The following is a 27,370-nucleotide window of genomic DNA, read 5'->3' on the forward strand; positions in this document are numbered from 1 at the left end:
CAGTTGGAGAGGACTTGTCCATTGTGACTTTGATGATCGAATAATTTCACTGTTTTGCATAAACTGGAATTCCTGTTTAGCGATGTGTAGCTTCCGAGGTTCCAGCTGCCTGGCTTGCAGTATACTGGTTGGCCTTCAGTTTGGATGAAGTGTTGAATATTGTGTTTGATTTGAGTAGGTAGTAAATTTCGTTTCGTTAAATCTGGGTAACTGGATAACAGATCGGCAAATTTTTGGGCTTTTTACATTGTGCTAACAACATTATCAGCTGTGATGGCTGTTACTTCACCCATGACAGTGAGTTTAGTCCCGCCATCAATTAACTTTTTATTTAAGTCTATTAGTAAGTTGAACTTCTTCAGAAAACCAGCACCTAATATGCCCTTGTCAGTTTTAGCTACTACGAAAGGCCACCGGAATTGTCGACGGAGTCCCAAATCAATATTCAGTGTTCTAAGTTCATAAGTTGGGATTTCTGTGCTAGCAGCTGCAAATATTATAAACTCTGGGTTACAGCTTCTGTAAGTGACAGTAATTATTGAAACAACGGCTCCACTATCAACTAGGAACTGCAAACCCGTGTTTTTGTCACGTACGAATAAATGGGGTATACAGTCCTTACTATTTTCAGTAGTGGAGCTTGCTGCCAACTCTACTACTGTTTGGAGTTTTCCAAATCTTTCCACGAGCATGGAGGCTTACATTTGTCAGGGAAGAACGTATTACCAAGTCTTAAGTGGTAGTAACAGTACTTTCCGTTTTGGATCATACCGTACTTCTTTTTGCTTCGGTTTCAGCTCGAACTTCGACTGCGGGGCCTAAAAGTGTGCATTGAAGCTATCTGTTGCTCTAGGGCGGCAACCTGTGCAGAGAGTTTCGTGATAGCGTCGTTACTTACGAACTTATCAGCACCGCTATTTTCTACACTGTAAAGTTTGCTGCAGGGATTCATTTCAATGATTTTTCCAAGTCTTCGTCAGATACGATTAGAACATGTTTGACCGAGTCCGGTAATTTCTCAAGCCACGAGGTACGAAGCATTTTCTCGGAAACATTTACGCATGCTAAGGACTGCATTTTCCTTAAAAGCTGACTAGGTTTATGATCGCCTAATTCTAGGCCTGTTACCAACCGTTTTATTTGTTCATCTTCGCTTTCCTTGGAGATATTTAGAAGATGTTCTTTAGCAGCGAAATATTTATTCAGTTCCGAACTTTTAATAATGTCCCAAATGTTTTCAAAATGTTTAGGTTCGAACTAAGACACGAGATATCGGTAGTTAAATTTAGTGTTCTCTTGGGTAATTCTTGAGATAGAAAACTGAGCTTCCACTTGAAAGAACCATATTTCAGGTTTTTCTATCCAGAAAGGAGGGATCTTGATGCTTAACTTGTTAGCTTCACCTATCATGTGTCCTGAATGAGATTCATTTGCCGTCGGCTTACCCGTTGCGTTGTTTTCATCCATTGTTCTTCCCGCTTACACTACACTTATGCACTTCGCAATGTTTATTATGTACTTCCATCTCTGAATAACGTCGGGGTCACCAATTATGTAGTGAAGTACACAACACACTGAATCCACCTTAGCTACACTATAATTTTGCGCCCATTATCGTTATACATAAATATACAAATCAGCTCACTTCATCTTTGCTTTTTCTTCGCCCTTCTCCCTTGGCAAAGCTCGCTTATTTTTAGTTTTTACTTCAGTCAAGTCCACTAGGGGGTGGCCTATAATATATGTGCTTGTGGATTAGCCCTGACGAACTATAAAGTTGTACAAGTAATACTATAGTAAGCGGCTTGATAGGGAAACTTTGGAAGCAGTAACTACTTTTGTCAGATGTAGGATGCAGCAGTAACGTAGAAATGAAAAGTTTAGCACAGGATAGGGTGGCATGGAGCGCTGCATCAAACTAGTCTATGGACTGATTACTCAAATAACAACAAATTTCCCAAGATCTTTGAAATCACCGCATTTAAGAAAACACTAGGTAAACAGCTGATGGGGAATCTGCCACAGCTGACAACTCTAAATGCAAATCAATGACAATTGATTGGTTGAATTGATGCTCGAAATATGACAGTCAAAGAAGGATATTACTCCAAAAGTTAATGTCGTATGATTTTGAACTTCCGCTTAGTATTTCTTGCTTGGTGCATTCTCCTACAGTTCCTTTAGCAACAGCATTGTTTTTTTGACGAATGCCAGTTATCCATATTAATGTATTATTTTTTGGGGCTTGTAGAAAAATATATTTCGAAAATTCTACTTCTATTTGTAACGTTATGAAATTTCACATAATGTGATAAAATTGAACCTCGTGTCAAGTTTCAAAATAATGAAATAATATACGAGCATAATTGATATAAACTAAGGTAATGCAATTTAATGTATTGGTATAAATCACAATAATTGTTTCTATTCCATAAACTAGTAAAACCAACCAAAGCACTTTTGACAAGTAGCCTACTCGACGCAGTGATCACGCTGTGTCCAACAGCAAACAAAGAGGAGTGAGGGAGAGAGAGACGTAGTAGGAGACGAAGATTGTCGTTTGGAATCGGGAAATTTATTCACTCTCTCATACCAACACAACGTGTGGGTTTTACTAGCGCACGATTTCTGTTTCGTGGATGATGTGGTTAAAGTCCTATTGGAGGTGGTTGATTTACGATACCTTTTGCTTTCATGTGTGAACTGTGTTTTAGTAGCCGAATGACATGTGGTTGTGACGTTTTGTGATTATGGTATACTTTGTTTGCGTGTTTCACCCTGCAGTAATTTAGAAGCAATGATAGAATCTTGTTCTAAAAAACGAATGCTGTTGGCCATAATTTGTCTTGGAGGGTAAGACAGAAACTACAGATTTATGTTTTTGATGAATGACTTTTAATGATTGGTTTAAGGTTATGTATGGACTGACTTTGCATGCGACGGTGATTGTGAATGTGGGCAGTGCATCTAACTGGCAAAATTTCGCATGGTTTTAAGACATTGGGTACCCCAGCAATGAGACCTCGTCATAGATTGATAAATAGAATTCATAATAGGGCCTACTCAATTTAAGCTTTTTCTCGTATCAAGGCTATTCCTAACCTGTTGACCCACTTCGCGTTCTTCTTTTACTGTTCGGATGGCCAAATATTTTATGTCCTCAGGAATAAAATCCATAGAACTCAAATCCAGATATGAAGGAAAGGGCTATTATTGGTCATACTCCGGAACAAAGCCTCCTTAACTGTTATTTTACGTTTTAATGTAAACTAAGTTGTTAGTTTATTATTGCACACTGCAGTCCTTCACCAGCCTTCTTGTTAAAGAGGAGAAAACTATGTACTTGAATTTAGTAATGTCTTGCTGCACGTTGGTATATTTTTCCTTAAAACCTGCATTTTTAACATCTATTATGAATCTTTAGTCAGATTTTTAAAACTTTATATACTGGTATTTCATTGCAGAATTGAAATGTAGCATGATTCTCCAGTTACTGGAACATTATTTCATATTAGGCTTAGGCCTATGGCAACATGAATTTGGCCTATTGAGAAAATGTTGATTGCAGGTACACTCTTCTCAACGTACTGAAAACAATTCAGATTCGGTTATATAAATTGAAAAACTAGTACATTGGTTCCACCTACTCTATACCTAGCCTATAAGTTTATTTACAATTCGAAGTTGTAAAAGCATTGTATTAAAATTGTCAATACGGAACCATAATGAAATTTATTTCAGATTCAGTAGTTAATATATATATTATTGGGAATATGTTTGCAACATTCAAGAAAGTTCATAATTTTGTTATTAGCCTGCTGACAAAACTCTCAGACGGTGGGTGCCCATTCACTGTCGTGATGAATGCTGAATAACACTCCACATCAGTAGTCAATTCGTCGTGCTGACCACACCACAATTAATCTGCAAATTAATGAAAGATTGTTTACCTGCTTTCGCTCATCAACCCCGGGAGCTTTTAACTTTTGAGCGTGGGTTGACAACCACGGGGCTCTTAGCTGAGTCCTGGCCTTATTTCCACTTACTTGTGTCAGGTTTCTCGCTTTCATATATCCTATCAGACCTCCCTTAGTCAACTCTTGTTCTTTCCTGACCCCGGAGTCTGCGAGTTTTCCATTTTCTTGTCCTTCATGGCCTTTGTCTGTCTTTGGCTGATACCTTCACTTTTTGAAGTGTTGAACCCCTTCCATGTTTTCCTTCTGATTAATGTTAATAGAGGATGGTTGCCTAAATGTACTTCCTCTTATCGCCACCACCACTTTCGCTGACCATAAGGGGTGTGTTGTTTACGTGTTAATTTTTTCACCACAGGCCTGTTATGGTTAGGTTCTTGTGAGTACCTAACATATTATCCATCTGCCTATAGCTTAAACCAAGACCAACTACAATATTATAGGTTGTAGTTGGTCTTGCTTAAACTGTACCAAACCCAACCCCAAAGCACTACCGGTACAGCCCTTGAAGGACCTTGGCCTATCAAGCGACTGCTGCTCAGCCCGAAGGCCTGCGAGGTGTCGTGTGGTCAGCACGACAAATCCTCTCGGCCGTTATTCTTGGCTTTCTAGACCGGGGCCTCTATCTCACCGTCAGATAGCTCCTCAATTCTAATCATGTAGGCTGAGTGGACCTCGAACCAGCCCACATGTCCAGGTAAAAATCCCTGACCTGGCCGGGAATCTAACCTGGGGTCTCCGGGTAAGAGGCAGGCACACTACTCCGACACCACGGGGCCGGCTGCTTAACCCTGGAATACCACATTGGGATCTTAGCAACCCTGTAGAAAACATATTATTGAATAAATCTTTTATATGACACTATAGGCTACTGAGCCATGTTTGTAAATTGAGTAAGTACCTTGTGAAACTCTGAGAGCATCATTCAGATCTGTCAACGAAAGTAGATACTCGTGGGAGATAAGTAAATATAACGCATCGTCACTGAAACCCCATTGTGGTTTCTACGGTTGTCTTTTCCTGGTGTTGCAGTTCATGCTATGTGAATATAAACTGACACGTGTATCCTTAGTGCTGGAGACAGTGTTTCAGATAGCTCATTCCCAGGAAGGACTATCAGATCATAACATTAGAGAATTATTAGAAGATAGTGACAGTGAGCAGGATATCGGTGGTGACTCAGAATTTGAATCTGACATTGTGTTCGAGGACAGTGAACACGAATGATAAATCGATGCTGAGTATGAAAGTGACACAAAAGCTGAAGATGAGGAATCGGGTTCGAGTTGCAATGTATCCAACCTGAAGTTGAAAGATGGGCACCTTTGAACTTCAGACACTCTGGATAAAAGAGGTCAAACTGGGAGTAAAAACACTCTCAGAATACATCGTCTTGTTGTTGGAAGAAATGTAAAACGTCCTCTTGAAGCTTGGTCATTGTTGACAGACGATAATATCCTCCATCTACTTGTGACTGACAATAACAAAGAAATTTGCCGTATTTTATTAATAGCTAATCAACAAATAGTTAAATAAAGGCACTCCTGGGGCTACTGTACATATCAGGGGCTCTACAAGTGTTCATACTCAGCATCGATTTTACATTCGTGTTCACTGTCCTCGAACACATTGTCAGAGTCAAATTCTGAGTCACCACCGATATCCTTCTCACTGTCACTAACTTATCTTCTAATAATTCTCTAATATTATGATCTGATAGTCCTTGGGAATGAGCTATTTGAAACACTGTCTCCAGCACTAAGGATACACGTGTCAGTTTGTATTCACATAGCATGAACTGCAACACCAGGAAACCCCTTCCTATAAATGAATATTTGCCCCAATTTTACCTCTTGAATTCCAACTTTATCTTCATATTGTGATCTATCCTACTTTTAAAGACGCCACTCAAACTTATTCGTCTACTAATGTCATTCCACGCCATCTCTCCGCTGACAGTTCGGAACATTCCATGTATGTTACAAATCTCATGTTATGGTCCGTATTTAAATGTACTTAAAGTCAAATAATAATACTAGATTATAAATTCCACCTATTTAACACAATAAGAGCTTTTTATTTAAATTTAAGAAATAGTTCTTAACATATTAGATGTAGGGACATGTTTCACCCATAATCAGCCTAAAAATCTCATACCTGAAAGATAGATCAGGATCCTGATTGTTCTTATACTTAGAAAAGAGGATACTTTTTTAGCTACAAATGTGCATAAAATGACTAGCAAGTAGAATATAGTAGTTATAAGTACTCTTATGACAGTGTCTTATAATCAATCCTTATTGTAGATCTCTACGTATATCTAGTTTTTAAAATGTGGTAACAAGTGGTTAGTTAAAAGTTCAAAAAGAATACATAAATTGCTGCGCTGAAATAAAATTTGGTGAATATGGTGCCTTATTCTGGAGATGGCGTAAGGAGCTTATAATAGTTTAATATTTAGGATAAAAGTCACTCTTAGTGGTAGTTTGTTAATTTTATATGAAAAGATAATACAACAAACTTCTTGAAATATGTCCCTGTATCTAATATGTTAAGAACTATTTCTTAAATTTAAATAAAAAGCTCTTATGTATTGAATAGGTGGAATTTATAATCTAATATTATTATTTAACTTTACATACCACGTAGTCGAGCAGCTCGTCTTCTTTCTCCCAATTCTTCCCAGCCCAAACTTTGCAGCAGTTTTGTAATGCTACTCTTTTGTTGGAAATCACCCAGAACAAACAGAGTTGCTTTTCTTTGGATATTTTCCAGTTCTTGAATCAAGTAATCCTGGTAAGGGTCCCAAACACTGGAACCATACCAGAGATTTAAATGCCCTCTCCTTTACATCTTAATACAACCCCTAAACACTGTCAAAACCATGTGCAGATACCTGTACCCTTTATTTACAATCCCATTTATGTGATTACCCCAATGAAGATCTTTCCTTATATTAACACCTAGATACTTACAATGATCCCCAAAAGGAACTTTCACCCTGTCAATGCAGTAATTAAAACTGAGAGGACTTTTCCTATTTGTGAAACTCACAACATGACTTTTAACCCCGTTTATCATCATACCATTGTGTACTGTCCATCTCACAACATTATCGAGGTCATGTCCGGCTCCATGGCTAAATGGTTAGCGTGCTGGCCTTTGGTCACAGGGGTCCCGGGTTCGATTCCTGGCAGGGTCGGGAATTTTAACCATTATTGGTTAAGTTCCCTGGCACAGGGGTTGGTCGTCTACGGACGTCAAATCAGAAGACCTGCACCTGGCGAGCCGAACCCGTCCTGGGATCTCCCAGCACGAAAAGCCATATGCCATTTCATTTTTTTCATTGAGGTCACGTTGCAGTTGCTCACAATCTTGTAACTTATTTATTACTCTATACAGAATATCATCATCCTCAAAAAGCCTTACCTCTGATTCCATTTCTTTACTCATATCATTTATGTACGAGAGTCGAGTCATAAAGTCATGGCTACTATTTCTTTTCTCGCGGATAGGAGACAACACGGAAAATCTATGAAAACATAAAGGTCCAATAATACTGCCTTGACGAATTTCCCTCTTAACTATTACAGGGTCAAATAAAGCTTCACCTACTCTAATTCTCTGAGATCTGTTTTCTGGAAATATAGCAACCCATTTAGTCACTCTTTTGTCTAGTCCATTTGCACTCATTTTTGCCAGTAGTCTCCCATGATCCACCCTATCAAATGCTTTAGACAGGTCAGTCGCGATACAGTCCATTTGACCTTCTGAATCCAAGATATCTGCTATATCTTGCTGGAATCCTACAAGTTGAGCTTCAGTGGAATAACCATTCCTAAAACCAAACTGCCTTCTTTCGAACCAATTATTAATTTTGCAAACATGTCTAATATAATCAGAAAGAATGCCTTCCCAAAGCTTACATGCAATGCGTGTCAAACTTACTGGCCTGTAATTTTCATCTTTATGTCGTCTATGTCTTCTGGTATGGGCTAGATCAATTTTGTTACTTTCATTGACCTATCTCTGTCTCATCTTTGGCTTTGACGACATGAAAGTCACAGGTATGAGTTAATGTGATATTTGAAGCCCTTTCTTTTCAGTTTCAGCTCAGTTAAATTTAATTTATTTCTGCTCAATATGGCATTCTTCTGATTAGTTTTGCCACCATCTCTGTTGTTATAGTTCCCCATGCCTGCAAAAGGCATTGGTAGAAAACTGTCAATAGAAGATTGTTTTGCTTTATGGTCAAGTTCATACCACAGTAGTTCAGTGGGTGACAAATTGGGTGACTGAGGGACTTGTAGAACACCTGGTGATTCTTTGTTTCTTATGTACTTCTTGCACAGTCTTGATATGTGTTTCAGGTCATTGTCCTGCTGCTGAACAAACCCTGTTCCTATAAGTTGAGTTCCAGGTGATACGGCTTTTCTCAATAGAATAGGGTGGTACTGCACCTTCTTCAATATACATTCTGTTGTCACCAAGTCTCCCACTTTGTTGTTACTGAAACATTTCCAGACCATAATGCTATCACCCCCATGCTTCACAGTTGGTGTTAGGGAGCCTTCTAGTTTTCTTTCCCCTGGAGGACAGCGGACAGAGTAATGACCCTTTGATGCATACTTTTCAGATGTTGACTCATCAGTCCACAGCACATGTTCCACTGATCATTAGTCCAATTTTTGTGGTGTCTGACTCTGAAGTCTCTGGGATTTATGTCTGCATGTCAAAAGAGGCTTTTTGGCAGATAACACATCCACACAACCCAACATCACGTAAATGGTCTTTAGCAAATGTAAGGGAAGGCTTGCAGCTGTGGTGGTCTGCACTGAAATCAATACAACTAGAGAGCAACCAGTGTCATTGTCGACCGTGCTGACTATTAAATGTCAAAAACTGTAGTTTTTGACACTTTTGACACCTTTTGACACTCAACTCTAGCCTTCGCATTATAATTAGACCTAAATCTGACTTGTCTAAAATTTTCTGCGATCTAGAACAACAGCCACAATAACAGGATTAAGGAAATAAATTATATTAATATATCTGGAGCATGGCATTGTAGGAAAGTGAAACATGGATGATAACTAGCTCAGAGAGAAAGAGAATAGAAGCTTTTGAAATATGTAGTTACAGAAGAATGCTGAAGGTGAGATGGATAGATCGAGTTACGAATGAAGAGATACTGAAGCGAATTGGTGAGAGAAGATCAATTTGGCAAAATTTGACCAGAAGAAGAGAGAGAATGATACACATCTTAAGATACCCAGGACTTGTTCAGTTGGTTTCTGAAGGAAGTGTGGACAGTAAAAGTGGTAGGGGTAGACCAAGGTATGAATAGCTTATGACAAACAGATTAGAGTAGATGTAGGATGTAGTAGTTATATAGAAAAGAAAAGGTTAGCACAGGATAGGGTGTGATGGAGAGCTGTCTATGGACAGACGATCCAAACAACAACAACAATATCAAATTTTATTATTAGAAGCAGACAAGTGAGTATTGTAACTGTGGGAAGGGGACAGAGTGCATGCCAAACTTTTGTCTGTCAGATGAAACAATAAACAGAAATGATCAATAATCTGATCTGTTGCTTCATTGACTGAGATAGTACTCATTTTGTTTTAATTTAGAAAGGTACTGAAATGACAAATTTGGCCTTAGACCAAAAGTGTTGTTATTATGCAATGTCACCAACATGCACAGTCTGTCAGGTAAATGCCTAGTAATCTAGGTTTAACCGGGCGAATTGACCGTGCAGTTAGGAGTGCCCAGCTGTGAGCTTGCGTGTGGGAGATAGTAGGCTCAAACTCCCCTGTCGGCAGCCCTGAAGATAGTTTTCCGTGGTTTCCGATTTTCGCACCAGGCAAATGCTGGGGCTGTAACTTAATTAAGGCCATGGTTGCTTCCTTCCCACTCCTAGCCCTTTCCTATCCCATCATCGCCAAAAGACCTAGGCCTATCTGTATCGGTGCGACGTAAAACGAATTGTGTAAAAAAAAAAAAAAAAAAAAAAAAAAAAAAAATCTGGGGTTAATCTCCTTAACCTCAGTATCTTGTTTTTGTTCTTTTTCAACCTGGATTGTGATAGGTTTTTTCCACCTTACACAGATTTCCATTTCCTTTAGATGATACCCTGATACTTCCATACTTTCAAGGGTGCACAATCCTTTGTCATTTAGTTAATGTTGCAATACACTGATAATCTCATTTTGCTCTATATACCAATCACTCTTACCTGTATATGCTTATCCCCTAATATAATAATACTGACGGATGACGTCCAGATACATACATACTCTTTGTTGTACACTGTTATTCTTTTCAGCGTTGGGCCTCTGAATTAACTTCATGCCTCCGCAATCTTGTTTGCAATTAGCATTATGACCTTGTCTACTTCTACACATCTTACCTTCAAATAGTTAAAGATTGACTCTTATAGACGTCGCCTTTGTCTCCCTGTGGTTTTCTTTCTGTTCGTCTATTATTCTTCTTGATAACTTATTGTTGCCCTTTTGTCTCTCATGGCACCAAAGCTGTTTCATATGCTCAGCTTCATCTATAAAATTCAATTTCCACTTAGAATGACCTCCTGCTATTGTTCCCACCTTTTGTTCAGCAAGCAGTATCCCTATTTTCATGTATATTAACTTACAGCTTTAATTCCCATAACCTATGGCAAAGTTGGTCTGAAAACAGGATGATGAAAGTAAGTATAACTTCTTCCGAGAGCTCACTTTTCTTATAGAATACCGGTAACTACAACTGCAAATCCCTCCCTGCCATTTTTTACCTGTTGATAAATGGTCCATGTGAATTGTGAAAAATAGGAGTGGAAGAAGATAGCCTGGTCTAGCCTTTATAGCCGGAACTCATTCTGTTGTCTGTTCACTATGTGGCCTGATTGTAAACATTAATTTCTTTGATTGCCTGTAGTAAACTACCCTTGATCCCACAATCTCTCTGTATGGCAGCATCTTTTCCCATGGTCCCTATGGAACATTAACACATTTGTTTACTCCTCTCGTAGAATTTTTCAATTACTGGACACGTAATAATAATTTAGTCCTGCAGACTGCTCTCTGTGGTACCTGTAAACACCTTGCGTGGTATAGGCCTACAGTATTGATATTATAGATTACAACATGCAGTCATTTTTTATTTCATAGCCATCTGCTTTTTGTACCTTTCAGACTGACTCTCTTAGTACTTGTAGTCGAAAGTCACTTTACCTCTGGTACCTCCAGAAATCACCATGGATCAGTTTCCAAAAATTCAAGCAGTGAATGTTGGACACGAGAAGAATATGACATCATAGAGCCATGCCATCCATGTACAGGTGAGATTCATAGACTATAGCTACTGTTATGTATTTTTATTTCAGTGTACAGAGCTTTGTTTTCTTTATAGAATTGTTAACAGTAATCTTAAATGCAAATCTTTATTCCATCATTTCCCATTGGAAGTACATTCTTGTAGAATCTGAAATGGTTAAGTACTCGTTGTTCCACGCGTGTGCCTAACCTTCCAACAACATTCCGAATTCGGTGGACAACCAGCAGCAACAAATGTCCTACTTGAAAATTATATCCTAATTCCCTATAATTTCTTCAAAACAAAACTAAAATGTGTACAGATGAACACATTGAACACAGTGCCTGAGCATTGCTTTGGTTCCCTTATTTACTGCCATAAATGGCTCCTGAGTGCTAGGTTTCCTTAACACATAGCTGACGGGACCTGAGTCCACTAGTGTTTGACTACCGGTAGCCGAATGTTGCTGGTGGGTCCCGAGTCTACTCGTGTTTGGTTAGCCAGATGTTGCTGACGAGTCGTGAGTTAACTCATCTTCACAAGACTTGTACATTCGGTGATATCTGTTGGAACTGCTGAAACTTTTTTGCTAGTGGCTTTACGTCGCACCGGCACAGATAGGTCTTATCGCGACGAGAACTTCTGAAACTAGCTAATGATCAAGGTTCATAGAGTTTTGGTGTTGAAAGTTTTGTTGATTCCATGATACATTTACTTTTTCTTCTGTTTCATGAATAATTTTCTTCGTTTACCTCCTGTTTGTGTCCTTCAAAGAGCCATGTGGTGGGTAAGATGGCGCTTTCCAGACTGACCGCATGTTTAGATCCGGAAGAAATATTTAACGACCTGTGTATGGATATTATTCAGAATGCCCAAGTAACATTGAAGAATGTAATTTTGATATTGAAATCTCTTTTGAAGAAAGTGCGAGTAGTGATTCTGAAGATGTACACCCTTCAAAACAACGTGAAATCTGTACAAGTTGCTGTTTGCCCCTTCACAGAGATCATTACTACACCAGAAAACATTATTAGTTCAGAAGATTTCAAGTAAATTTTATCACAATCGGTATAAGGTTAGTGAAGTCAGGCTCATATGATTGTGAGCATGCACTTTTGCATTACATTGCTCAGGAAATGGCCAGGCACAAGGGATGTGCAGTGTAAGGAGCATCCGGTCAGCAATGTATTAACTAATAAATAATCATATACTGGAAACACATCCATCTCTTCTGGTAAATGAGTGACAGAAGTTAGCTCCTTATACTGCTGCTACCGAGCTCGATAGCTGCAGTCGTTTAAGTGCGGTCAGTATCCAGTATTCGGGAGACAGTAGGTTCGAACCCCACTGTCGGCAGCCCTGAAGATGGTTTTCCATGGTTTCCCATTTTCACACCAGGAAAATGCTGGGGCTGTACCTTAATTAAGGCCACGGTGGCTTCCTTCCCACTCCTAGCCCTTTCCTGTCCCATCGTCGCCATAAGACCTATCTGTGTCGGTGCGACGTAAAGCAACTAGCAAAAAAAAAAAAAAAAAAATTACTGCTGCTAGGTAAGATCACTGACCGTTCCTGGAATATGACTGCTTGTTTTGAAGAATATGTTCTGCAGGCTTTGTTTTCTCACTCATTCGTACAGTTAGGTAACGGTGTCTTTCCTTGAGCAGTAGTGTCATAGAAACTGCAATAAACTGGAATTCAGGTTTGAACTGGATGACAGCAATGATGTTGAATGATCTCCACCTTCCAACAGTAATTTAGGTAATGATACATACCCAATTATGATTATAGTTGCAATATGCCTCTCTGTTTATGCAAATGTTTCAAACTTTATCACATAAAGTCAAAACTTTCTTAATTGGGACAGTAGAGAAAGGATTACCTTTACCAGACTTTTTTCTTTCAGATGTTGTATTAATATAAATGTAAAAATGTTAGATGTGAAAGTGAAAAGAAGGAAATAAATTACATACATGATTTGAAATAAATAAAAAATGAAAAGCTCAAAAATATGATAAATATATTGGCCCCCTTTTTTACTTAAGTGTCGAAAAAGAAGAACCAAATGAGTTCAGTGCTGAGACAGATCATTATAGCTTCTGGTACAGAAAGAATAATTCATTTAGCTCAAAAGTGTCAAATTTATCAAGTTCAAAAATCTGCTAAAATGCTCTGATATAGCACTTAACACGTTACAATATTGTACCTTATCTTGTCTTCTGCATTCTCCAGCTAGACAGCGGTGAGACTGCAGTCTCCTCCTGTGGGTGGGGGCAGTAGAATAAGACCCATGGTATCCCCTGCCTGTCGTAAGAGACGGCTAAAAGGGCCCCATTTGCTCCGAAATTTGGAACGTAGGTTGGCGACCACGGGGCTCTTAGCTGAGTCCTGGCATTGCTTCCACTTATGTCAGGCTTCTCACTTTCATCTATCCCATCCGACCTTCCTTGGTCAACTCTTGTTCTTTTCCAACCCCAACGCTATAAGGTTTGCGAGAACTAGGGAGTCTTTCATTTTCACGCCCATTGTGGCCCGTGCCTTTCTTTGCCTACCTTCATTTTTTGAAGTGTCGGATCCCACCACCTGAGACCGCAGTCAGTTCAATAATAAAAACAAATGGGTTTCCAAAATATAATTGGCAGGACTGAGATCAAAGTACATAATTGTGAATGAGAACTAAATAAAATAAGTTTGGGCAAATTTAATGAGAAAAACATAAAATCTGGAATAAATTCCCACTAAAAGCTGTACAAAATACATAAAACCCCAGTGCATAATTATTTGAGTGAAGGGTCCACTGCCCATATGAATTACATTTTCTTTATTTTGTGGATACGTTAGATCACTTTTTGTTCATGAAAATATTATGATCTTTTTAGTCTGAACAGATGGATATTTACTCACAATGAAACGTCTATTTGACACGGGAAGGGCTAGATAGGTTCGCACATTCACATTCACTAAAACACAAAACACAATAACATTTGTCCAGGACCACTGTAAATATCCCCAAAATAATCACTGACTCTAGATATGGACGCTGGCCCCGTGGTGTAGGGGTAGCGTGCCTGCCTCTTACCCGGAGGCCCCGGGTTTGATTCCCGGCCAGGTCAGGGATTTTTACCTGGACCTAAGGGCTGGTTCGAGGTTCACTCAGCCTACGTGATTAGAATTGAGGAGCCATCTGATGGCAAGTTAGCGGCGCCGGTCTAGAAAGCCAAGAATAACGGCCGAGAGGATTCATCGTGCTGACCACACGACACCTCTTAATCTGCAGGCCTTTGGGCTGAGCAGCGGTCGCTTGGTAGGCCAAGGCCCTTCAAGGGCTGTAGTGCCATGGGGTTTGGTCTTTTCTAGATGTGGACACGGTTCCATGTTTCAGTTAGACAAGCACAGAAGCCCACTCTCCTTTGTAAGCTTACGAGCTCATTCCCAGTTATATCAAGGACAAAACAACAATAAAATGACAATCAACACTGTAAGAAAAATTCAAAGCTGCACCTGAAGCAAAAGTACATACAGGAATTACACTCGTCACAGATGGTTAGCTTATCGTAAATCTCATGGCTGAGGGTGATCCTGGGTCATCGCCTTGGAGCTAGCAAAAACTGAGACAAGGTCGTTGTTGGCTGCTCCCTTTTTCTCTGTAAGCTTGTCCTTTAAATACTCAAGATAAACAATCTTCCCCTGGTGAGCAATGAGAAAACAGCAGAACAGACATATGTTTCATGGCCTTCTACACTCTTTCAAAGGGTAGCGTAGGTGCTTTTGACATTCATTTCTCACCTCATGATCTTTCATTCTTTCTCTTCAAATTTACCTTTGTTCATAATTCTACCATACTTTCTTTTATCGCATGCTTCCTATATCATGGGCCTCGGTTCGTATTCCTCATCATATTTCCTATCTCAGAATCCTTGGTTCATATTTATTGTAGCATTTCTCATCTTAGAACCCTTGTTTCATATTTCTCGTAGTATATCTTATCTTAAGGCATAGGCATGTGGCGACCCCATTGCCCAGTGGGCAACCACTGCAGTCAGCCTCCAGAGTATTGGCGGGTAAACCATAAATCTAGCTGACATAAGGAAATGCTTGTCAGGCACTGACCATCTAGTACAAAACCAAACATTTGTGGGAAGATCCACGATAGGTCCAGCAAGCCAGTAGTTAGCGTCTTTTTATCGCTTTCAATCGTAAAAAGAGCCTTGGATCGAAGTGATTACCTAATGTGACACAATCTTTGAGCAGATCTATCAGGTATGATAGCCAACATGGTTCCGATGATAGACGGATTTGCAAGAAGAAAAAAATACGTATTGGGACCATGAATATACGAGGGTAATCCCAAAAATAAGGTCTCCTATTTTTTTATAAATACAGAACTATGTTCGGGTAGCTGCTGGTCACAATATTGTGAAGAGTGTTTCCCGCGCTCGCATGTAAACATGCGCACGCCGCACTGAGGCACTCAGTCTTGGCTTGGCAGCCGTTGAGAATGGAGCTCCCATTGGATGTTATCGCCAAGTGCGAAGTGCGCGCAGTTATTCGGTTTTTTAGCGCAAAAGGTACTGAACCGATTGAAATCCATTGCGAATTGATGGAAGTGTATGGTGATAGATAATTAAATTAAAAATCCACCTTTTCAATACTAATATTAAATTAAATAAGTTATAACATTTACTTGGAACTAGTTTCGATGCTGGTAAGCGTCATCTTCAGCCAAATATGAGAACAGGCAATCGTAAATATACATATCATTAAATCAGTGCACATATAAACACTCTTAATATGGGACTTGTGTGCCCCTAAAAGTATCTGGAGAATAAAACTTCAAATAATCACAATTTCAAAATCTTGAAGTCATGATTAGAACGACACTGAACACAATATAATTCTTTTCACTCCAGTTAGAACATTGAAAGTATTGAGTTTGACTTAGAACTGTAAGATTCTCAAAAAAAGTCTTGTCATAAATGAAATGTTATACAAAGGTCGAACCACATATAGAGTTTATCTGTAAATATGACAGTCACAATTAGAACGACACATAATTATTTTACTCAAGATGGAATCTTGAAAGTCCTGAGTTCTACTTAGAGTAGGAAGACACTCAATTTAAATAAAAGGTCTTGTCACAATTGATCAGAAGCAGAAATGATGAAAAACGTATAAAGTTTCTTTATAAAGATTAAAATTATTCTTGAAAAACAAACTGTGAACAGTCGTCTGTTTTAAATTATCCATTGAAGAAATTTTTCTTTATCATCAGCACTGCATCCAGTCTGTGGGGCATACACTTGTACAGTCATGTAATTTGTTGACCAATTGTATAGATAATTTTATGATCCTGTCGTATGGGCATATCTTTTGTCAGTAAAAATCCCACACCATTTTTGGCCTCCTCTTCGTTCACACCAATATCATTTGAAGCCACCTCTGAGAACCTTGCTACCTGTCTTTCTCCATTTCGTTTCCCTCAGACCCATTATAGATATGTTTCTTATTTGCATGTCTGTTTTAATTATCTATTATTCTTGGTTCAGTATGGACTTAAAAATGAAATTCTTAATTTTAAGTGGATGGTGAGTCATGTGGATGTCAAAAATGTTTGTAAATGGTGTAGAGAGTTTGCAGCCTGTCGAACTGAAATTCACGACGAACGAACAAAGGTGTGGGAGACAGTCAATTTCCATCGAGACAGTTGTGAAGGTTGAGCAAATCATGCATGAAGATCTTCGGATCACCCTGGATGATCTCTGCACTTTGGTTCCTGAGGTTTCCTGAAGCGCCGCTCACAACTTCAGATGGCGGCGAGCTGGAATGACATGGGCATACAAAAAATGTCACAGCGTCTACAAAAATGCATCGACCAAAATGGTGATTATGCAGAAAAATAGCTAAATGTTCGAGCTGTAAAATGATGTAAACGATTGTAGAAATAAACAGGTCTATATTTTATAAAAATATAGGAGACCTTATTTTTGGGATTACCTTCGTATTGACCCTAATATTAAGCCCGAAGAACTCATAGATATCATGCAAATGAGAAACATATCTATATTGGGTCTGAGCAAAACGAAATGGAGAAAGACAGGTAGCAAGGTTCTCAGAGGTGGCTTCAAATTATATTGGTGTGGACTGGAAGAGGAAGCCAAAAATGGTGTGGGATTTTTACTGACAAAAGATATGGATGCCGTGTCAGAAGTTTCCTACAAGAACAACAGGATCATAAAATTATCTGTACAGTTAGTCAACAAATTACATGATTGTACAAGTGTACGCCCCACAGACTGGATGCAGTGCTGATGATAAAAGAAAAATTTCTTCAAGACATAGATGATGTAATCGATGAAGAAAATTTCATCATTATTGGAGACCTAAATGCACAAGTTGGAGCAAACAGACAAGGCTGTGAGGATACCGTTGGGCCACATGGGTTTGGGTACAGAAATGCAGAAGGTGAACAACTGATTGATTTTTGTAGAAGAAATGGCATGATCATCAAGAACACTTTCTTCAAAAATCGGGAGAGCCACAAAATAACAAGGTATAGCTGGGAATGCAAACGTAAATCTCTGATCGATTATGTCATCACAAACAAAGGTGGACTGATGTCAAGTTCATTCCTAGCCAAAGTATGGACAGCGACCATAGATTGCTGATCATGGACTTGGACCATATGACAAATGAAATTCAGAAGAAAGCAGAGAAGAAACAAAAAAATAAAGATATGGAAATTAGGAAAAGCTCAGTTCCAGGAAGAATATCAGAATAGAATACAACAAAACCTGCCATGGGGAGAAGCAACAACAGTAGAGGAAGAGTGAAAATTTTGTAAAGATACATTTGTGGGAGAAGCTAAAGAACTCTGTGGGTTAACAGGATCGACCAAGAGGGAAAAAGACACCTTAGTGGAATGATAAATTCAAAACAGCAAAAAACCAAGCAGAAAATATGCTGGATAAAGAAAACAAAAAACTATCCAAGACCAAGTAAGCCAAGAAGTTAATAGACTACAGGAACTGTATAGAACAAAGAAACTCATAGTTAAGAGGGTAGTAAGAGAAGAGAGGGAAAAAGCATGGAAAGAGTTTGTGGATAAATTAGACAGCAGAGGAAATAGGAAATTATTGTGCGGGGTAGTCGAGAACATAAGGTATGGACAAGAGGATATAAAGGCAATAAAAGGGGTCAACAGAACCTTACTGTGAGAAGATGAAATCAGGAATTAATTTAAGACCTTTATGATAATCTCTTAAATGGAGTAGTGAGCACTACATCAAACAGTGAGGAACCCTGTAGTAGTAACGAGGAAATAGAAGCATAGAACCCCCAATTACATGGCTGGAGATAGAAAAGCCCATGAAAAGTATGAGGAAAGGAAAAGCAGTTGGACTGGGTGAGTTAAGTACAGATATGCCTAAATGGTTAGCCTGCTGGCCTTTGGTCACAGGGGTCCCGGGTTCAATTCCCAGCAGGGTCGGGAATTTTAACCGTCATTGGTTAATTACTTTGGGCACGGGGGCTGGGAGCTGGGTGTATGTGCTGTCTTCATCATCATTTCATCCTCGTCATGACACAGAGGTCGCCTACGGGTGTCAAATCAAAAGACCTGCACCTAGCAAGCCGAACATATCCTCGGACACTTCCGGCACTAAAAGCCATACACCATTTCATTTCACAGCAGAAATACTGCAGAACGCAAGGTTTTCATCAGATTTTTATCGGAATCCATAATCAAATCACTGTGAAAAATAACTCAGCCCTAAGCGGCTGTCCACTCTGTTCAGCCGTTGTCGTCTTAATGAGTACGGATCCATCACGCAGTTTCTACCTCTCATAATTTTGTACGATCTCTATTTTCAATTGTGTTACTGAAAAGGAAAGGACTTTCTGGCAGAAAATTCAGACCAGGGGACCAAGGTAGTCATTTGTCACTTTCACTAAACAGATCAATTAAGGTACATACACCAGTCTTTTGTACCAGTAATTGACATTTTTTAGTATTTTCAGCTATACAGAGTCTCCTTGGCCACCTTGAATTTAGGGGAAATTTAAGTTATTCTAAATGGCTACTGTGAGGAAGCTGAAGAGGCATGCTCGTGAAAAACAGTTCATAGCTTTCATTTCGACTTTTGACTTGCAGTAACTGCTGGAGGGAATTATGTAGTCATTTTATTGTATACTGTTTAACTGTACGACCATATATTTCATCTTCAGTGAAGTGTTACAATTGGCAAAAATTTAGCCTCAACTCCATGCATTGTCAAGGATTGTCAACCTATGGGATGTGTGAAACATGAGAGTATGCAGGTGTTGTGTGCATACCATCACCTGCATGCATCAGCTGCAAAGTGAGCATGCTCCAAAATCCAAAGACTGTCCCATATTCAAGGAGGAGGAGAAAATACAGGTGATCAAAACTTTGGAAAACTATCCTATCAAGAAGTCAGTCTAGACTAACCAAGTCAGACTTAGGTGCCATTTAGGTTTTTCTTGCATATTTCCCCTCCCCTGAATTCCTTGCCTCAAAATTGTGAAAAACATGGGGAAAATATGTGAGTAAATGCAGTAATTGGTTAAATAATTGATTATTTTACTCTTGTTCCAGACTTTGAAATTACAAGCCAGAGTAATGGAGTGTGTCTGAAAACCCACTTCAAGGAGGTATTAAAGTGCCAGAAATCTGGTGTCACAGTAACCAGAAGGTAAGTTGCAGTTGCTATAGACCTAATAGTGACTTTCGTTTGTGAGTATCTTTGTTTTGTTGATCATCTTAAGAATTAATAATTAACCAAGGTAGCATAACTTTGCTATTGGAGTGCTAATACCTGTGAACGTGGGCGGAGATTGGGTCCAAATTTCATGCCAGCCAAACCTTGAAAATATTTTTTGTAGTTTCTTACTTCACTTTAAGGCAAATGCGGGAAGTTGAAAATGTTCCCCAAGTTTATTGCTGCTTACTTCCCAGCTCTGTCTCCATTTAGTATGAAAGGACTTCATACAAGGTCAGATCAAAAAGTTCCTGGACTATCTCTGTTGACAATGAAGTACGTTATAGTTTGAACATTATCATCTTCAAAAAGTTGTCTTGTGCCGCATTCACCCATCCCACCACATCTGCCACTACTGGAATGTGACTTGGAAGTCATTTTTTCTCGGCGTGTCCAGAATATTTTGCATTTCTCCCTGAATCTCGATAGTGATTTGAAAAGTGATTTTTCAGCTGTATCTTCATTTCTCATTCCTGGGAAAAGGAAGAAGTAGAAGCTGGGGCTAAATCTGACAAGTAGGGTGGGTATGGTAGTGATAACATGACGCTTTTGGCATGAAACTAGTGAATGGAGAGTGCTCGATGACAGGGTGCATTGTTATCATGGAGAGTTCGATTCTTCGCGCACCACAGATCCAGTCATTTGCACCAAATGTCCTCCCTCTAGCACCACAGAACGTCTCAGTAAAACATTCTGTTGAAGGCCTGGCCTTGAGGGCCAAATTCACAGTAAACAATGGCCTGGATGTCTCAAAACATGATGACCATGGTCTTTCTTGAGCTGCAGCTCATTGTCACTTTCCTCAGTCATGGAGATGATAGGCTCTTCCATTGTGATGACTGCCGCATTGTCTCGGTCATACCAGTAATCCCAAGACTCAACATCGGTGATGATGCTGGATTCAAAGGATGGATCATCTGCAGCACGTTAATGGATATCTTGGCACACTGCAACACGATGTTCCTTCTTCTCAGAGGTCAGCAGTGTGCAGACAGTCCTGGGAGCAACAAACTGCATGTTCAAGCTGACGTTAGTGTTGTCTGCACTGACCCATACGACACACAAACAATATCTGCTAAGTTGTTGATTTTCCTCCAACAGTCCTCATGAATTCATTTCACATTTTCAGGAGTGATCGCTTGTGGAAGTTCTTACAAATCTCTCCTTGTCTTCAAGGAGTGTTCATCCACCTGTAAAGCACCCTTGCCACTCAAAATTTTGTGAACGACTTATTGCCTCACCGTTTTATGCTTGCTAAAGCATGTTCAATATCTCTGTGGAAGATTTATCCAGTTTAGCGGCAAATTTCACATTGGTTCATTGTCCCACCATTCTGTCCGCGATGTAATCACAGACAACGGCACACACATGTTTACAAACGCATCACTATAGCTACGATTGATTTCAACATAGCGATGTCTTCTGGCACACTGCCTTATCAAGGTTAAAGGTTACTATAGCTGCTAGCACAACCCTGTGCTGCCATCTGTTGGTAGACTACAGAGCTAGTCCGGAAACATTTTGATATGACTGTGTGTATCTGGACATAGATGCACAGGTTAAGTTATAACAACACACCGGGCGAATTGGCCGTGCGGTTAGGGGCGCCCAGCTGTGAGCTTGCATCCGGGAGATAGTGGGTTCGAGCCCCACTGTCAGCAGGCCTGAAGATGGTTTTCCGTGGATTCCCACGCGGCCAACTCGCCCGGTTTATTATATTATGTTGAAATGATTCCATAAGAAAAGTTAGTCTGGTGGCCTCCCATAGGTTGTCTGCTGTTAAATTGCAATAATTTATTTGGAATGTAATTTCACGGAGGTACAGTTCATAATCCGATTTTGCTTTTTACAGTGGAAAATATAAAGGATTTGTTGAGATATTTGGAACATTTTCTTCAGCCCGACACAAAGGGGCAGTCTGATGTACCTGTCTAACAGACTATGATTCTTGTTAACCGGTGTATTTTTACTATGAATGGTGCCGGTGATATTGTGAATGTCACTGCAGCAACTGTATAGAGGAAAGTCTAAAAACAACAAAGAACTCTTGGCTAGTTCGGTTCGTGCAGCATGCTTCAGCTCTCCCCGATCTACCCCGACAATATGGGATCAAGGACGAGCTTGTGCACAGTTGTCTGTCGAGCAGCCGTTGACATATACTGTACTATGAGTGTTGTGGTTAATCTTTGATTAATACTGGAAACGCATTGCAGTTAAAAGAACAGAAGTAAATGTTAAGTGACCAAAAGTGTAAAGCATTGAGTTGAATGGACCTATTTATGATTGCAATGTTTCCTATGTCCCTGGTTTCCACTGCACATACACTGATTTAGGTTTCAAAGGGCTTTATTGCTTCTTTATATGTATTTGCTGTATGGAAAACCAGATAACATTCAGTACATTACTGTCAAAAACTAAACCAAAGAAATCTAGAGGTGAAGATTCTGCAGAAATACCAATGTTATTAGCATTCAGTGCTAGTGTGCCAGAAAAAACGGGCCTGATCACAGGAGCAGTATTTTGTTTCCATTGCTAACATGAATAGCATTCGAGCGGCAGAATTTCAAAGTTCGTGGTAATAATATTACGAACAGCGGCACTCAGGCACATGGCGTGTGGTATTAATATTACTACCATCGGGTGCATGGTGTTTAATTTATTTTGGCTAATTTCCAGCCCATACTCTGTGGACATCTCATTCCAAGCATTCAGTTTTTGCTCAACCTCCATTTCTGTCAAGTGTGCGAGCATTGGTTTAACTACCATATGTTTCACTTGCGCACTTCACTATGACGTCATTTACAATGATGAATAGTAAACATGACAGAGCACAGTCTTGCTGTTCTCCCTTTTCTGTAGCGAACCACCCACTCTTTCCATTACCTATTCAACACATGGACTTGTATTCTTCAGCATTTTAATGTTTTTGTTTGGTGATGGATATTTTATCTCTCTAGACATTCACTTAAAGGGGGACCTACACCGTTGAACATAGAGAAAGGGGTGTATTCAACTTTTTTTTTTCTGCAGCAGTGGAAATGAATACTAAAAGTATTAGTATGACAAACACATTTTTCCTTAATAATATGCCTACATATTTAGAAATCATATAAATCTATCCCATTATATATAATTAATCATTCACAATGGCAGTGTGTCATGACCACTATTTTTCCGTTTCCCTGATAATTTCAAAACACATGAATATTTTTCTATGATTCCTTTGTATTATGATTAGTGATGTTATAGCTTTAAAATGTGCTAGAATCAGTGAATTCCATCAAGTATAAATATTTTTTCATGTAGTCAGTTTTTCTTTAATTTTCATTTGAAAATATATTTTTTAAACTTAACCAATGAAGATAACTCTGTAATTGTAGTACATCCTCTTCTTCTCTATGAAATATACATGCATGCAAAGTTTCATCTTAGTATATTACAAACTTTCAGAGTTATCAGAGAAACAGTTCTGAAAAACAGAAGTTACAGGAAACGAGCAACAAACTTACTGATAAAAGGCTTGCTCGGGTGACAGAGCTTCACGTTTTTGGTCATAACTCCAAAAGTATTGGAGATATTATCACTGTTATAAAGTTCCATTTTAAATTAAAAATGTAAGTTGAAAATCGTATATTTTTGGTCGGTCAAAGTTGTCGCTCCCCCCTTAATTAAGTTCTGATGATTGAAATGTGTAGATATTATGTAAATATTTTATAACATTTATTTATTTTATCTTTATTTTTTCCAGCTGTGAGAAAGTGCAATGGTTAGAAGAAAGGAATTTCTGGATCTTTGAGTCATTAATGTTTGTGATTGGTGTAATTTCTACTGCAGCAGTTTTTGCTAGACAGAAAGTTCTTGATCATAGAATGCTGCGACGAGTCCAAAAACAGCTAGCTAGTGGTGTATAATAAAGTAAATTATAACTGTGTTCGCTTATTGACTAATAAATGAATATCCAGTTGCCCAGTATTTAATTCCTGATTTCTACAACTTTCATTTACATGTTCGACTAAGTGAAGGTAAAGAAGATGGAAGAATTGTATCTTGAAGTATTTTGTGAACCACAAGAAGGTGGCCTCACTTTGGTTTCTTTGGAAACTGCAATTACACTGTTTTTAGTCAAATATTGTAATGAACATGTGGTTCATTTAATATTGGTTGTGAAACCTCACAAGATTCCATCCTTCAAAGTAAAATTGCTAGGCTTAAATTATGAGTTACTACACAGTGAGAATGATGCACCTAAGGCAGTCAGATCATGTTTATTGCCAGTAATTTTAATGGGAGAAGATATCACATGTGTCGCAGGACTCTGTGCTGTGCTGCGTCAAGTAATAAAGAGTATATTAGGCCATAAGCCAGGACATTGGAGTCAATCTCTCCTGGGGTTTCGTCAGGGCTGTCTTATGGCATGTGCTGAGTCATCAGTGTGGACACGATTCTGTGAAGTTGATATTATCAAAACTGTCAATGAATTGGTTTTGAGTGACATCCCTACAAATGAAGTCTCTGTTCCTGAAGATGTGGCAAGGTTTGAAATTCACATGGCTCAACCGATACGTGTTCATAATGTGTACAAGAATAAGCCTGAACATAGTACTAGTAAGAATGGCTTTCAGGGTAATTCAGTGGATAATTCATGTGGTAAAGACATTCTGTTTGGTCATTGCTATGCAGAAGGTTGGACAATAACCCTTGCTGATATCATTTTACTTCCCTGTTTTCATATTATTTTAGAATCTCTCAAAAGTGTGTACCTTCAACAGTATCTTCCTCTGACTGTGAAGTGGTACAAACAGTTACTTATGCAGGATGGTCTTGAAGATGCATTATCAATTATTAGAGAAATCTCCCCAAAAATTGTGGATGACTTGTATGTTGTATATAAATTAGCAGATGTCCCAAAACAGAGCTTGTATAAAAGTGACCCAAAGCGCTATAAGCCAAAAAATCGTATCTTCACACGACAGGAAGATATAGATGCATCGTTGCAAGTTGTTGCTGAGCTGGGCTTGACGTATGAAAGTCATTCTCTTCCATTTGGAAGTGATGTGCAGTTTGACTGGCATTCTCTTCCTTATGATGCCCAACCTGAGGGAGGTCACTTACCTCCCTCACGAAGAGAACGTAAGAGCCAGCAACTAGAAAACTTAGCCAAAGCTGTCCTTAAAGTAGCTCGTCCCGGTCACACAGTTGTAGATTTTTGTTCAGGTAGTGGTCATTTAGGCATTGTGTTAGCCCACTTGCTCCCTCGGTGCGAGGTTGTATTGTTAGAAAATAAAGAAGAATCGTTAACCAGAGCTAGGCATCGAGTTCAAAAGCTGAAATTGTCCAATGTCTCATTTTACCAGTGCAATTTAGATTACTTTACTGGTAAGTTTAATATTGGTACTTCTCTTCATGCATGTGGTGTGGCAACAGACCTTGTTATTAAAAGGTGTATTCAGCAAAGGGCAGTATTTGTTTCTTGTCCTTGTTGCTATGGTTCAGTTGAAAACAATCATATTATAACATATCCCCGTAGTCAACATTTCCGGAACTCTTCAATGACCCTCAGAGAGTACCTCGTTCTGGGACATTCAGCAGATCAAACTCACGATGCCAATAACGTGAAAACAGATCAAGGTAAAAAGTGCATGGGCATCATTGATAAGGATCGTTGCTTGCAGGCATCTGAGGCTGGTTACATTGTGTCTCTTGCAAAACTGATTCCTGAATCTTGCACACCAAAGAACAATTTATTGGTTGGTATTCCAAAAGAATGGTATGAACCATCTGAGCAATACTTATAGAATTCTTTAAATACATATCTGTAAAGGAATGAAGATTGTACTTCTTGATCAGACGTGCTTTTTGTATCAAAGTTTTCACATTTTTGGTCTGACATGCTCTTTATAGAGAATTTAACAACCCCTGACAGTTGAGAAATTAAATTTTGTAATATGTCTTTTACTCTTAAATAAAGAAAATACTTGCTGATGTTGATTAGCTCTAATGGTTTTGTTTTCATTAATTTTAATAACCTTCTCAAGTTATTTGTATATTTTCATAGAAATATCAAGTTGGAGTTGTTTGTCTCATCTACCTGGAGAAAAGTAGTACTCCCCTCTAAGCCTGTTCTGAGATTACCTAACATTTAGTCAGGATTTGATAAAGGCTGGTAGGGCCATTGCAGAATCATGTTAAAGCAAAATCACAGTGCTCCACAGAATTATTCAATGTCAGAGTTGAAAATGTGATGTCCTTGTGCATGGACTGTTTGTGTGTGGAATTGTTGAACATAAACAAGCAGAGAATAGAAAATTCAGGATCAATCTCAGCTATTGGCCCTGAGATAAAGGCAATGTTGATTAGCTCTAATGTATCCAGAAATATAATAGCTATCAGAGGTAGGTCTTTAGATAATGTGACACCCCAAGTCCAGTGGTATTTGAAGGTGCTGAAGTATCTCGGTCTCATGTTGGTAGATTTACTGGCACATAAGACAAACTTAGGCAACTCCAAACACTGTAAAAGTAGTTAGGACATAAAATAATATCCTAAGTGTTCTCAAATAGAGAACCCCGTGTGGGTGGGGGATGCAGACGAATATACCGGCGGTATCCCCTGCCTATTGTAAGGGGCGACTAAAGGATACTTGAATTAGAACCATGAAACTACAGTACTTGTGATTTGGACCATCACACGGGGAACACCATGGGTCGCCTTTACTTGCAAGTAGTACCACTATGTTAGGTACACAATAGGTTTGTAATTAGTAGCAGCGGAGAGCGGTTCACTGTGAGTTTCCAGTACCTGTGATTTGTACCATTATTTGAGAAACGCCACAGGTCTGGGCATTGCTTGTGATTAGTACCACTGTATGAGCAACACCGTTGGTCTGCGTTGCCTGTGATTTGTACCCACAATGTGAGGAACACCATGGGATAGTACGAGTCCTTGTAGTTGGTACACCTATGTGAGGAACACCATGGGTTTGCGTTGCCTATGAATGGTGCCATTATGTGAGAAACATCATAGGTCTGCGTTACCTGTGCAACGTACAATACTTGTGAGTAGTACCATACTGTTTGGAACACCGTGAGTTTACGGTACTTTTGATTAGTACTGCAACTTGAGAAATACTATGGTTCTACTTTACTAGCGATAAGTGCCATTATAAGGGGCCGTTGACCTAGATTTTGAACCCCTTTAGACAGCAAGCATCATCGATTCCGGATTGTGCTTTGGAAGCAGTCCCTTGGTCAGTAATATTGTTTTAATATAGTTTCTGGGAAGGTCGGGCATTACGGGTCGGATCC

General features: G+C 39.1%; 2 protein-coding genes across 3 annotated transcripts; both read left to right on the top strand.

The window, feature by feature from the left end:
• The first annotated feature begins 2,518 nt into the window (after positions 1 to 2,518).
• On the top strand, positions 2,519 to 24,038 carry JTBR (jumping translocation breakpoint protein JTBR). Of its 2 annotated transcripts, none has more exons than XM_067134804.2 (4): positions 2,519 to 2,853; positions 11,172 to 11,317; positions 19,904 to 20,000; positions 23,815 to 24,038. In XM_067134804.2, exons 1-4 carry the CDS (start codon positions 2,798 to 2,800, stop codon positions 23,975 to 23,977), a joined length of 462 nt encoding a protein of 153 aa, XP_066990905.1. In that variant the 5' UTR covers positions 2,519 to 2,797; the 3' UTR covers positions 23,978 to 24,038. The 2 variants fall into 2 exon arrangements, with proteins under 2 accessions (XP_066990905.1, XP_066990906.1); XM_067134805.2 differs by having other exon boundaries at positions 2,520 to 2,665.
• LOC136856726 (glutathione S-transferase C-terminal domain-containing protein homolog) lies at positions 23,967 to 26,049 on the top strand. The gene has a single exon (XM_067134803.2). The coding sequence runs from the start codon at positions 24,098 to 24,100 to the stop codon at positions 25,859 to 25,861; it is 1,764 nt and encodes a 587-aa protein (XP_066990904.2). The 5' UTR covers positions 23,967 to 24,097; the 3' UTR covers positions 25,862 to 26,049.
• The last annotated feature ends 1,321 nt before the right edge of the window (positions 26,050 to 27,370 follow it).

This window comes from Anabrus simplex, chromosome 1 (genome assembly GCF_040414725.1).
Source record: "Anabrus simplex isolate iqAnaSimp1 chromosome 1, ASM4041472v1, whole genome shotgun sequence".
Classification (NCBI taxonomy): Eukaryota; Metazoa; Arthropoda; class Insecta; order Orthoptera; family Tettigoniidae; genus Anabrus; species Anabrus simplex.